Source organism: Falco naumanni, chromosome 2, assembly GCF_017639655.2.
Source record: "Falco naumanni isolate bFalNau1 chromosome 2, bFalNau1.pat, whole genome shotgun sequence".
Taxonomy (NCBI): domain Eukaryota; kingdom Metazoa; phylum Chordata; class Aves; order Falconiformes; family Falconidae; genus Falco; species Falco naumanni.
In genome coordinates this window covers 30682813-30696739 of record NC_054055.1, presented here as the reverse complement: position 1 = coordinate 30696739, position 13927 = coordinate 30682813, and the positions used below count along the sequence as shown (strand labels likewise).

The 13927-nt window shown below is 36.2% G+C and overlaps 1 protein-coding gene across 4 annotated transcripts in view; it reads right to left on the bottom strand.

Moving 5' to 3' along the window:
- Window positions 1-79: 79 nt before the first annotated feature.
- Window positions 80-13927, bottom strand: part of INTS6 (integrator complex subunit 6) — a 45571-nt gene continuing 31723 nt past the window's right edge. For 3 of the 4 annotated variants that reach the window (XM_040583789.1, XM_040583788.1, XM_040583790.1), the window contains 11 exons: window positions 12221-12373; window positions 11949-12081; window positions 11360-11454; window positions 10834-10944; window positions 8959-9174; window positions 8724-8850; window positions 7293-7435; window positions 6424-6658; window positions 5335-5706; window positions 4773-4866; window positions 80-655 (listed from right to left, as the gene is read on the bottom strand). In XM_040583789.1, coding sequence (XP_040439723.1) covers window positions 562-655; window positions 4773-4866; window positions 5335-5706; window positions 6424-6658; window positions 7293-7435; window positions 8724-8850; window positions 8959-9174; window positions 10834-10944; window positions 11360-11454; window positions 11949-12081; window positions 12221-12373 — 1773 coding nt within the window. In that variant the 3' untranslated portion in view covers window positions 80-561. The remainder of the gene's footprint in view (window positions 656-4772; window positions 4867-5334; window positions 5707-6423; window positions 6659-7292; window positions 7436-8723; window positions 8851-8958; window positions 9175-10833; window positions 10945-11359; window positions 11455-11948; window positions 12082-12220; window positions 12374-13927) is intronic. The other variant, XM_040583791.1, reaches the window with a different exon arrangement.

Here is a 13927-nt window from a genome sequence, read left to right as displayed (position 1 = left end):
ACTAGAACATATAAAGCTCTGGAAGGGGAAGGCATAGTGAACCATTCCAATAAAAACTGTACTCAATCCTACACAAAGATTAAAATAGAGCTTTTATTGATGGAATAACAAAAGTGCTTTTCTTAAATATTTTTCAAAATACATTTATACAACTTACAATAATATATCCAAAATAACTGTATATACAAAACATTACCTTGTTTAATGTATGTGCTTTTTTCTTTTGAAAATTACAAAGCAACTTTTTGGCAAAGTTCAACCTTAAGAGGTGATAGTTTTGAAGGTTGGATTAAGAAAATAGAACCTGAGGGAAAGTGACACTTAAGTCCATGACAAGCAAGAAGTTCTCCATTTAGTTAAATAAAAATGTTTTTGCAATATTTTTCACATTACAAAAATAACAGAAGTGAAAAAAAAATGATGGATATTTTTCTCATCATTTTATAGAGCAGCTTCTCATTCTTTCAGGTACAAGAACTTGAGATAAGAGTGCATGTCAAAAATGAATGCAAGTAAGGACAGCAGTGCCCTGCTGTGGCTTTCTCTTCTGTGCAGCGTTTCTTAGCTGCTGTTGATATGGTTGACCTGATTGGATCTGCGATGGATTTCTTCCAGAAAGCTCTCAAGCTGTTCTATCAGCATTCGTTTTTTAAACCTGCATTTAAAAGAAAGCATAATAATGGATGTAAACAGTAATACATCAACCGTTGTTCACAAAACTTTTACTGAACCCTGGACATTTCAGTTATTTTAGGTCCAGTGCATGACGAGGTGATATATACCTCATATATATATATGCTGTCTCCTAAAGTTCTGGTAAACTTGGTTTTCCATTTCATGAAAAGAACACAAAACTATGCTTACTACAGTCTATTCTAGCATGCTGCTGAACATCACTTAGCCCTCAGAAAGCCAGGAAAAAGAAAGTTGCTGTTTCCAGAAGTAAAGTTCTGAAGTACAGAAATAAAATACATGTCAAAAGAACTATACTCCTGAAGCTGGCAACAGCATTTACGAATTATTTGCATGCCTTCATGATGTATTCACAAAAGTTAAGTGTAGTTGGTACTGGTGCCATTACACGTGCAGAAGAGTTTTCCTGACAAGAAAATAAAAAATCATGTAAGTTTGAGAAAGAAATGCAAGAAAATTCAAGCAGTATTCCATACCTGGAATCTCTGCAGTTCTATTCCATTTTGATTAAATAAATTTGAACAGCAGACCATTTTGTCACCTTTGCTTACACCCCAGCCTCAGTGCACGCAGCTCCTTGCTGTTTCCAGCTAGCCCTCCCCCCCCTGCAACACTCCTGCACCTGAAAGGTCACTTCTGACCAATGCTTTGGCAGCTGCACACCTGCTCAAAAGTAAGCAGCAATTAAAAGATCACACACTTTCTCAACCCAGTGCTATGATGAACTATACACCCAGTTCAGTCCTCTGACCTTACTAAAGCCCGGCAAAAGCCTCTAGTCCTGGCCAGGCCTCCCACTCCATGTACTTGGCTCATGGAAACATGGCATCTGCCCTAACTCCTGGACCACAGGCCGCCCCACAATCCCAGTCTGACTACGGGGAAATCAGCTCCCATTCCTAACCATTCACAATCTCTTTGAATACCCATGCTTTGGGCCCTTACCCATCCTTCTCATCACAGTTCTCAGTAACCCCACAAGTCAAGTACTGCTTCCTCTCCACTCTTCCTCATTGCTTTCACAACTGCTCCCAGCTTGCTTAAAAGTATTAATGTGAGAAATAATTATTCCTTCTCATTCCCTCTAGTAAAAGTCTAATTATTTAAGTTAATAGCTAAGTACTTTACTATAATACAATGCTAGTGAAAATTTAACATGCTTATTGTTCTGTGCAAGTGACTGGCCAATGTTACTTTCCAGAATACCTTCAAGCCCCTCTGAACAGCTGTACAAGTGAACAGCAGACATTTCCTAGAAACCTGGTAGAAGGGGCAGAAAAAACACATTGCTAACTAATCTTGCATTACTGTTGACACAAGAATTCAGGTTAACAGTGCACTGTGTTAAGCCCTTCAGTGCATCTCACTAAAAGTTCTTTTCCAAATGCTAAGCACTACAGCAAGCAATTCTTTTCAAGGCAACAGAAACAATTTACCGCATTAGCTAATATTGTAATTAACAGCAATAAGCATTGACTTAATTAAACTGTTCACTCTGCTAGGAATATTAGTACCTTTAATAATAAAACTTCTTTGAGTAGTTCTAGCTACTGAGCTTCAAGCTTCATTAGGATTTTGAAACTGGTTGTATTAATTCTTGCCAGCATTGGGTATCACTCATCATTTTGTCAGGCATGCACTTTGGGCTTTGCTATGTGTATTAATAGCTTAAAGCCCCTGATTTGGAGAATAACTAAAAGGGAATTGAATTTCTCATACTGAGAAGTTGGTTGATTTGGAGAATGTTGATCTGTCTTTTGTCAGCTTTTGCTCTAAACTCCTTAGCAGAGAAGAAAAAAACTTAGTGCTAGGACCATAAATAGATTGCTAAGCCAACTCCAGAAATATTGAAGACCTCTCTACTACGTAAGAAAGGGCTAAAAGGAATTTGCTTAAGTAACTCTTCCTTTTGTGCATCAAAGTTGTAGCCACCTATTGGGAAGTCATGTCTCTTCTGTTCAGTAAGGTCTCCTTATAAACACTAATACTACCTACCTAGGCTGAGCCAAATGTGTATCACTACATATAAGAAAAGACTTTGTCAGGATAGAATTAGCTAAGGATTTAAAATTGAAATGTGGCATCTCTTCATCCTTAGTATTTTCACAACTGACTGGAAGAAAAAAAAAGAAATCCAGTATCTACTCCATCTTGATTTCTGCCTCTTAAAAGTGATAGCTTTTCTGCTACCAGAAGAGGAACTGTGGGGCAGTCATTTTCCAAAGGAAGCTGAAAACTGTGGATTATTTTAGAAATCTTCCTCTCCCCTCAAGCTCTGGTGGATTAACCTCTGGAATTGAATGGGGACTGTTTTTAAACACACACACTTTGCTGCTGAAATGCTCAAAAGCTTTCTGAAGTTTGTGATCAGAATCAGAGCTCCCTGGAGTAGGGAAAGAGCAGGCATCCAAAATTTGAATTGCATTCCATGGCATTGCAAAGGTCAGCTATTAGTTAACAAAACAAGACTCTCTCGACAGCTCTAGAGACCCTAGAGATGTTCCCTGCAGGGAGCAGGGACCCTTGGTTAAATGTGATAGCTTGCCCGGACAAGAAAAGAAGCAGAGAACTGCATAGGGATTGTAGTGTTATCCAGGTGGATAAAATTACTACACTAGAAAAATCTAACCTAGGAGAGAAGAGGAAGGAGAGATAAAGCTGTTTCTCCACCCAAACCAGTAAAAATTAAATTTTACCAGTCAAGAGAAACAGAATTGCCAGTTTTTTCCACCAGTAGATACAGAAACCTGTTGGCTAAGGTGGGAGACGGGATTAAATTCTGATGCATCCAACAACACTCAACAACTGCCAAATTTTGCAAAGAAAGAGTCAACTCAAGATAACTAGAATACAGAGGCTGTGCAACAGAATTGAGAAATACAGATGATCTGAAAAGCCTCGTTTTAGAGGCACAAATATTCCAATCCCACTAAGGGCTGCCACAGATACCAGGAGCAACAATATTGCTTTGGTGTGCTGAAGCAGTGAGGAAGCATGTATAATTTACAGGAACAACTATGACAGGTGATATAAAGGTAGACCAAACAAAAGCATGATAAAGTAATTGTTGCTATACGACGAGCATGATCTATATAAATCTGCATGCCCCACTGTGCTGGAAGTAGAAGGCTAGAGGAGTTGTATGAATGTCCAACATTCAGTATCACTTTAAACTCTCAGCACTGTTTTATCAAAAAATGAATTTGATTTTTCTTTAATCCTAAAATTTGTTTGATAATGCCACAGGAAAAAAAGCTAACTACTATAAAAACAGATTAGAGAAAAATATTCAATTACTCTGAGGCATCTGAAATAAGCCTCAAAGTTAGTCACATTTATGATCCAAGCAAGATGCTAGAATTATTAGTTCACTTCAGAACACTGTTGGTTCCAATCATAATTTCATGTTTCTCCTTTCTTTCCTCTTAGAAAACATGCAGAAACCCTAAGTAAGTATGGTCAGTCCAAGGATGCTGTAACAATTTCTACCTGGATTAACAACACTGGATTTAAATCATCAGCAAGTATCTCTACTCCAGTAACAACTATCTCCCATTTCCACTGCCTCAGACATATTTGAGGCTGTGGAAGTAACTCTGAAGGAAATAAATCCAAAGGGCAAAACCATATCTTTATGGAACATACCTGAATCTCAAAACTATTTTTAGGACAAGATTTTGAATTTATGTGGAATAAGGAATTTCAACTTTCTGAAAGCCTAATTCACGGTAACATGCCATTCTGTCAGTTTTTCAGATTATACTCACACCTGAACTTTGGAACCTGAATGATTTTCTCAAGTTACCTTCTCCTTCTATACCATTGTTCATCAAATTTATGGTGATCTGGCAGTTACAGCTGCTAACATTTTTAAGAGAAAATCTGAGGCAAAAAGGTAAGCTTGTGCAAACAATACACATCAGGAAGTTTATGTGCTTGTTCTTTTCTAGGGAATTATTTACTTGCAGCACAAAGCATTGTGTGGCAAGTTTCAAACAAAGAACTGCATGGTTGTCAAGCAGTTATGTATGGCAGTATATGGTGCAGTTTTCTAAGACTAATACAATTCAGTTACTTACCTTGAAGCTTCTTTAATAACATTTTGTAAAAATATCAGTCGGGTTTGTAAGCTTCCTTGTACATGCTTCAGCAAAAAGAAGATTCTTTCATATTCTTAGAGAAGAGCAAAATCACAGTTACTGAAGAAATGCCTATACAGATTTTTGTTATAATAGAGCTGAGTGAAATTGAGTGAAATTAAAGATTTCATTCAGCTTTTGTAAGCTTTTAGATATATCTTTTAACAACCAAGCCTATAGCAATGACATACTGTTTAATGAACACTAACATTAAAAAAAACACATGATACTGCAGTTTAGGATATCACTAGAACACCTAAGAATTTAATTCTAACACTGATAATATAAAAATCATGACTTCCATGAACATTGATAGGTATATCAATGCTTTAATCATTGATTCAGGGAATTTTCAACAGAGGTTTTCAAGTAAGTCTTTTCAGCTTTACATTTATTTTGCTTCAGTCTCATGGATCAGTACATTCCTAAAATAGTGATCCAATGTAAATTCTTTGTCTAGCTGTCATGCCAATCATCTGTAAGACAGATCTGGTATACTTACTCCTTCCAGGTTTTCGTATCTCTTTCATAATTTGTGCTTTTAGCTCTATGTTAATCTCTCTGGAACTTCTGCAATGCATTGGTTTTTTCCCTTTGCTGGGTGAAGAGATTGGCAAGTTCTCTTCGGTGCTTTGTTCTTTACTATCCAATTCCTCGTGATTCTCCAAAAACCCATCAACATTCAAGTTATTCCCTAAATGTTCATGGCCTACATCCTCTGTATGAGATGCTGATCCATCCAATGAATTGAATGGAGAAGAGGACATTGAAAACTCTGAATCCACAGTATTTGGGAAAACATCTGACGAAAGTGGGTCTGTAACATGATTCTCAACCACATCATCCATTGTAGCCTCATTATTTGTTTCCAATGCTGAAAAAAACAAAGATTACATTTGCCAGTTTCACATTAACATCTGATATGTCAATGAGTCAGTTCAGTATTAAACTTAGTAAAGCTGTTCTCCAGCTTGTATAATCAACTGTACATGCCAGACACAAGAAAACGTGTTTGTGGGTTGCAACACTGAGCACATCACTACCTCCTGGCAATTAATGGCTTAAAAAAACATCACATGTATATTTATATGATAAGGAAAATTGCTACACGGACTACCAAACAAAAGAAAAATCACCTGTAAAATGAGTTTTTATAACATGCTTCATTTTCCCCATTAAATTGAACCGACAAAGTTTACTTTAGTGTTCAACAGTGAGCAAGGATGTCACACAGCACTTCAGCTCCACAATAAGGGAAGTGAAATCACTACACTACAGCAAAATTCAAATTAACTTCATGTTGTGATATTTTGGAGCATCTGAATTCCAGGCAAAGGAAGAACACCCTTCTGACTGTTTACATTGTCTCCTCATTTAATACAGGAAACACATTGTTTATACTGGGAAGTTCATAAGAAAGAGATTTCTGTCTGACAGACTTTATTAACCCCAGATGCACATTTAAATACTTTCATTTTCAAAAAAGGAGGGATAAAATATTTGGGAAATCAGCCAGTGGTATTTTCACATAAACAAGATTTTTGCACAAATTAGAAAGAAAACCCTCTAAAGATGATGAAGAGTCACTTACTTTTGTGAATAGGAATAGGTTTAACAAGGTCAGGCTGTGCTTGTGTGATTGGTGTTGGTGGCCCTTTTCCTCCAATGTGGTTATTCACAACTGGAGGAGTTTGTGGTCGACCTCTGAGCAGCGGGGACATACAGCGTCGTCTTTTTGGAATCCCTTGCATATTTGGTTCTCCAGGTCTTTTATGTTTATTTTGAGGTCCTGATACAAATTCATCTGCTTCATCTATCATCATTCCCTGCAATTAATTTAATGGGGAGAATTCTTAAACTTTACACCAAAAGCACATATAAAATACAATGAACGCTTTGACATCATGATGTTTACCATATAAAGGCACCTATGTACAACATGTCATTATGTACTAAATTCATGTCAACCTAATCCTTCCTAGACTGCATCAATGTGCTTAAGGCCCTTATCCAACAGTCTGCCAAGTAAGACGCCCAGGCAGGCTGTCAAACTTTTCAGTAATTGCAAAAGAACTCAAACATTTTAAAAAAAAGCTCTAAATTACATTGGCAAATTGGTCAAGTCCAAGACAGATTTGGACAGAAGGGACAGCCCATGCTCTCAAAGTTATGGGAAGCTTTTTATGGGAGCAGTTTGGTAAAGGAAACATGATTAGGTAGTGGCTATAGTACAGTCACAAACACATTTAATTTATAATACAATTCAGAGGCATAATACTGGTTTTCCAATGAAGACTGCCCTCCATAGGATACTACTGATGGAAAAACATCTGAGACTTCCTTGTAAGCAGCACTTTTCTGAATACTTGAAAGTTTCTCCAATACATTGCTCTTTGAGTGGCCTAATCAGCAATGCACACACAACAGCACATTTTTAAAAAGGCTTTACAGAAAAGTCACCTTTTTGTCCAATTTGAATGGATTGCCAAATGTATGAAGCCTTCGTGGTTGATCAGGATCAAGCTCTCGGAGTGGAGAAGGTATTTGTTTTAGATACTCCTGGTAGTTTCCCATTTGTGCTATAGGTACGCTGTGAACTTGGTCTGTCACAACAAAAGGGTATATTAATATATGACACTGCTCACCTTACAAGAATTTAGTCTGTATCTACTTCACACCTCCAGTTTTCAGTCTTTAATCAAATGCATCCACAAAAGAGATTTGCAAAACTCACCATTATTCTTTCCTAACTGGTATTTATAACATCTTGTTTTGAGTGCAGGAAACTTGCTTAAATGAATCAGCACATCTCACGTATTTATCATTATGACAGGGAAATAAGCAACAGTTGTCATGCATGGATGTTAGCTTTCCAATGTGTCCCATAACTTTTCAATGGGGTAGATGGGTGAAAAACTGGAACTGGGAAATTATAACTAAAACATTACTACAAATAAAAGATGCATTAATGCAAAGTAGTAATGCCATGCTGCACACAGCTTTCACATAACTCTACCCAGTTTTAGCCACTCAAAATTTATTTGTTGAGACTAGCACTTTCCCAAAGCAATAGTAATTTTTGACTACTGGAATCAACAAATTCTTAAAATCCATAGGACCTGATTCTAAACTTGTTATGGATTTAGTTAGAGCTCCCAAGCCTTTAATCAAGCAAAACATACGCTAGCAAAAATCCTGGAAAAAATAACATTAGTTTTTATGTGGTTTAACCTGCTTTCCAAAAAGCAACTTCTCTACATTTCATATTACATTATCACTTGATCACAGATATTAATCTGACCTACACAGTGGCAGGACTAATGTAACACTTTCACTTGCATTGCCCTTCTCATTTTCTCCATTTATTTCATCATCTTCTGTTAGATGCCATAAAGCAGTGCCAGAAGACACAGTAGAAAGATGAAGGAATAAACTAGCAACTACTGAACTTTTTGCTGTTGGCCTAAAGGGAAAAAAAAATTAAAAAATTAAAAAAATCACACTGGCAGCAGCCAGTGCGCAAGCTTACTTTTCCACTGTTCACAATCCACTTCTATGGAGAGATACCATAAAGTTCAGAACCGCCCTGTGATTTTTGTCTCAGAAACACCAGGAAAGTCAGGAAAAAACAGTGAACAAAGAATCTTATGTCAAAGCCCAAGTCTCCTCATACAGACTAAAGGACAGAGCAGTGAATCTGCAGTCTTCTCTATCCTCACCAATTTTTCTTCCAGTAAGTTATTTAAGGAGAAAAAATATCTAAAAAACCATGCAGTTTAATGACAGTACCAGACATCCATTAAATTTTAAATAGCTATGCTATTTGTTAAAGTCTTCATTTTTTTAGTACCAATCATATCACAGGGTAGACAAAATATTATATTATCTAACCTTCATCTTGTCCTTTGAGGAACTTGCGAGTACTCTTCAGTAAATTAGATCTCATTCGCGTTAACTGATCCAAAAGATTTCTTCTGGGTATGTCATAAGCATTTCTAAAAGTCTGAGGTTTCAAATCCTACAGTTCCAGTAAATAAAGTTCCAATTAATACCATATATGAAACAATATCTAGCATTTCAATGGAAGTATATTGAAAATAACAACATTACACACAGTGGTGCTTACCTTATTCAGCAAAGCTATTTGGAACCCAGCATACTCCTTCATATTGAGGTCTAGAGGTCTATGAGGAATTTCCCCAGTAATCCCCTGTAGCAGATGTTGAAAATCGTTCCTATGTGCCATAGACAGGTTGTGTGATCTGCTTCTGACCTTAATTCCAGTCTCTTGCGCTACCTTTTTGCCTACAGAGCCAATGACTCTATCGGACTCTATTTTGGCCTTAATTTGAAATAAATAAATAAATAAAATTGACAATATGCTCTTAAAAGGATTAGTCAGACTTATTCATTTTAAATTCCTACCTAGAAGATTCAACAATGTGCTAATACACTATGACGACCATAACCAGGATGAGTGCTTAAGGAGTGTTTAATACATAACCACTTAATGATTACTACAATTTTAAATATAGCGAACAGTTTGTGCCTAGGTCTTCTGCATATTTCTCCTCTGCTGCCCATTATGGTATCTAAGCACCAATATGCATGCAATGCTTTTATTTTCATAAAATGCCATAATTTGACTAGTAGTTCCCTGCAAAACTATCTATTCACAGACTATTTTCTACAGTTAACAGCTTAACACTAAACTTTCAAAAGACTGATTCTCTCGCAACTATAGTTGTGATCAGTCACACAATGGTATCAACTTTTTAAAGCTCAATACAAATAGTCATAATATTAATATGAAATACATGAAAATACCCGATTCTGATTGACTAGACAGACCTAACCCCCAATAATACATATTAGATTTGTACCAAAATTAAACATGTTCATAAATGCCATCTTTTTGGCAGAACAGAGTTGAACGAAGAGCCAAAAGTAATTTAGTAATACACGTGCCAATGTTGGTTTTGCAGTTTCACATAAATTTATATACTACTCAAGATTTGAACATGTACTTGTTAACACTGAGTCTCTACTGGCAGTGCCTTTCAGAAGTTAGAAAAGCTTTAAGTATCATTTGCAGTGCATGCCACTACATTTTAGGAGTCTCAGATGTCTAGGTTGAATCATCAGTTCACAGAATACCGAGCAATACAACTATGATTTAATAAGATATACTGTAAACCTGAAGAGGTTTACTTCCTCAACTAATCATTTATAACAATGTTTTAAGAAAAATTTTAAGCAAAAGCTGTGAGAACTCATTAGTTCACATGTTTGTCACATACAAGTTCTTACATACAAGTATGTAACTAAGTTACAAGTACTTGTAATATTGTTTCTTGAAGTTTCAAGCTTAGTGCATTATTTTATTACCTTGAACAAAAAAGCTTAACATGCACAGTTTAACAAAATGAAAGCGGAGGTAGCAGGGCAGAAATGCTTTAGCTGGTGCAGGAGACTACTCAAAGATACGGGCACTATTCTGAACAGTCAACAGTTTCAAAATTCACTTGCCACTTATACATCTGTATCCTTATTTGAAATTCTGGATTATATCAGTTTATATTTACTGAACTCTTTCCATTTCATTTCACAAACCAAAGAAAGGATACTTTCTGATTCAGAAGCACAGAGTAGAAATCTCTATTTTCTGAAAAAATGCCAAAACATTTTTAAAATTTAAATAAGACAACATGTTTTCTTTTGGACAAAAGTATGTTACTGTCTGTACAAGTAAAAATGCTGCTTAAATAAAAAAAACTCAATCTGTACCTCCTTATTTATCCTTATAGTCCAGTCTAAAACCTATATTTTTTTCCTTCAATTTAAAAAAAAAACCCACAAAATGCTTTTTTACTAATTACTTTTGGGAAAGTATTAACTTCATCTTTCTGCTCTTTTTTCCCTCAAAGCCATTGAACTTGAGTATTTTAAGATTATCTTGATATTAGAATAAGTTTTTACTGCTCTTCTGCTTCAACATTACCTGCTGACTCAACTTTTTGAGATATGAAATGACACTGTAACTAAGTCCATATTCCACATTGTCAGCTATAAGGTTTGGTGCTCCCATCATTCTCACAGCTTTCTTCAAAGGCTGAAACAGAATATGTTGTATAGTCATATTTAACTTTGCAAGTGTTGTATACATGCTTCAACTAACTGTATACATTTCAAATAGAACCAGAGATCCTCAAAGTTTGAAAATAAAACCAAAGACTCTCAGGGCAGCACTTGGTTGTTGTTTTAAAGCATTGTTCCATTCATACAGAACAATTTATTAACAGAGCTGTCATTTATGTACAAGTCACAGTTGATGAAATTTTCCTAACATTCAGGTCGCAAGTCTTCCACAGGACTCCAGTGAAAACATTAAGTACCACTACGCATGAAGTTCAGCTATTGTCTCAAATTAATACTTATTCTACTTTAAACAGGGAATACACACATAGTGGAAAGATAACTAGAGTTACATAATAAAATAGAAATTTTAGCACAGTAAGTCATCTTACCCCGAGATAATAAGGAGGCATTGTCTTCAAATAGCTTTCAAATGACTGTCGCCATTTCAACGTAGGTTTTGCCTTGTGTACTTTAAACAAGTCATCTGATGGTTTATAAAAGAGACAAAATGAAAGGCACATCTAGATACATTGCTTTTCTTCTAATAAAAGCAGCTCTCAAAGAAATGCAAATTCTTCAATGCTTAAATATATGCATTTTAACATATACACAACTAAATATACACACAAGATCAATGCTGCAGCCAAAAGATGGAGCCTGATAAATTATTTATCAAATTGAATTGATAATTGAGACAACAGATTGAGAAAAATGGCTCCCAAAATAATGAAAGAAGCAAGCCCAAAGCACATCTGAAAGAATGATGATTAAGAAAATCTTACACATGGGAGTCTGAGTCATGAAGGTCAGCCAACTGGTGACAACTGAAACAAGTTATTCATGACAAATGCAATGTTCAACATTCTACCTTTCTACAGGTGTGTGATTAATACTGGCATTAATTGCAGTAATCATTTAGATGAGATCAATTTTTCAACTGCCTACCACCTAAGAAAATTTTTATGAAGTGGTATTTACCTAGCAGTGGAAGGAGGACTGGATAATTGTAAGGCATCACAAACAAATTCACACAATTCAGCGCTGTACTAGCTTTCAAGTAACCAAAAGGATGACCAAGTTCACTGTATTTTGCACTATTGCTCACATATACCTGCAATAAAACACATCATATTGTATGTAAATCCAAAGTATTGTGTGCTGATGTTTTACATCCTATTTTGATTAGAGAATAAAATCTATGAAAAACAGTATTCTGTAAACAACTTCAATACAGCATGCATTCTACTTGCCTGCCAGCAGGTCTGAGGGGATTTTCTTTCCAGGATAAACTGGGTCAGTGGTGAAGGTTCTAACTCATACTTATCAAAAGGCAGTTTGTCAATGACCATCGGTTCACAGTCAGTACAGGAAAACTTCACCACAGGATGAGATGTGCGAGGTGGCTAAACATAAGCATTCCACTGTTAGTAAGTTTGCACAACAATTAAAATGCAATTGTGCTATGACAATTGAAGTAATACAGGTTCTTTGGAAACAGACATATTTGAGGAGCCTCAATACACAATTTGAGTCTTAAGTGATTATGTTAGCACTGTCTTAAAATCTGAAGAAATCTTGTTTTCCAAATAAATGCCAATTATCTTGCCCAGTAAGTCTAGAACAGCATGCAAGTAAAACTTTTTGCATATACACAGAAATTTTCCAAGTGGAAATAAATGCCAGTGCAGACAAAAAAACTATCTTTAATGCTACTCTGGGGCATGCCTATTTTTATTCCTCACAGAAGCAGGCACTGTACTTTTGCATTTGCTGACTCCTCCAGCACTTTTCCTTCTTGGCAAATTCAACACTTACAAAATTCTAACTGAATTATAATAACCAAGCGGAGCATGAATACAGAAAAAACCAAGGTTTAGAACTCATTTTAACTAGGCCTCTGAAAAATTATTTCAAGCAATGTAAGTGTTTGGATTTTAATCTTTTCATTAGTCACAGGGAAAAGGCCTTCGAGCCTCAAGTTTCAATTATAAGTTAACAACATATTTGAAATCTCTTTCGCTGAAAGGGAAAGCTGATTTTTTGTGTGTGATGAAAACTGGAGCTGTATGCCTTCCACTGGAAGGTTTTCAGGAGAGCAATGTAAGCTCTTACACTTACACCCTGAGCTTCCTCCAAGGCCACTAGAATCTGGGAAGGAGCTCAACTGGGAAGCCTCCTTTTATTTACTCTCTTTAAAAGGTAACAACTATGTAAGATGAACTAGGGAAACACAGGGTTTCTCGGACCTTCCTACCACCTCACCTTGGAAGTAATTTTTCTACATCTATAAGCTTTAGCCTCTTGCTTTTAAGATGAGCCACCCAAATGTCATCTGCCTGAAGTGTCTCCACTCCAAAGAAGGTGTACTGTCCAAGTACACACAAAACAGGAGGCCCAGCCAACTGAAGGAACTGCAATTCTCGTCAAAGAAGATGCCTTCAATAAATATTTGTGGTGGAGTTTTTGACCAAGTCATGAAGCAGTTACACTACAAGTAAAAAGGCTGCAAAAGAAGTCAAATAATCCTTGGCTGGACAGAAGAACTGTTTTTACCTCAGAGCAGCCATCTACATGTTGATCTGCGAACATAAATATTAGCAGACTTTCATATACATTTAGGAAACCCTTGATAGCATCGTTACCTACAGTACACCTAACAGTTGTTCAGGTAGGACTGTTTGAGACAACTCCACTGTGGATCAGGTAACAGGAAGGAAGTGAAAAATACCTAACTATGGACTTTTTAAGTAGACAAGAGTTACAAGTTAAGTTTTAACACTATACTTCCAGAACAGTAAGGAAATCCAAGTCTTGAAGCACTATCAGCAAACATAGCTCTCCAACACTGCATAGGGAAGGTTCAATGTGGAATTCAAACTGAAACAGGAATTTAGCTGTACATGCAATAATCCAATGCTTTATGCTGTTATGAGAGCTATACACGCTACAACTGAGAG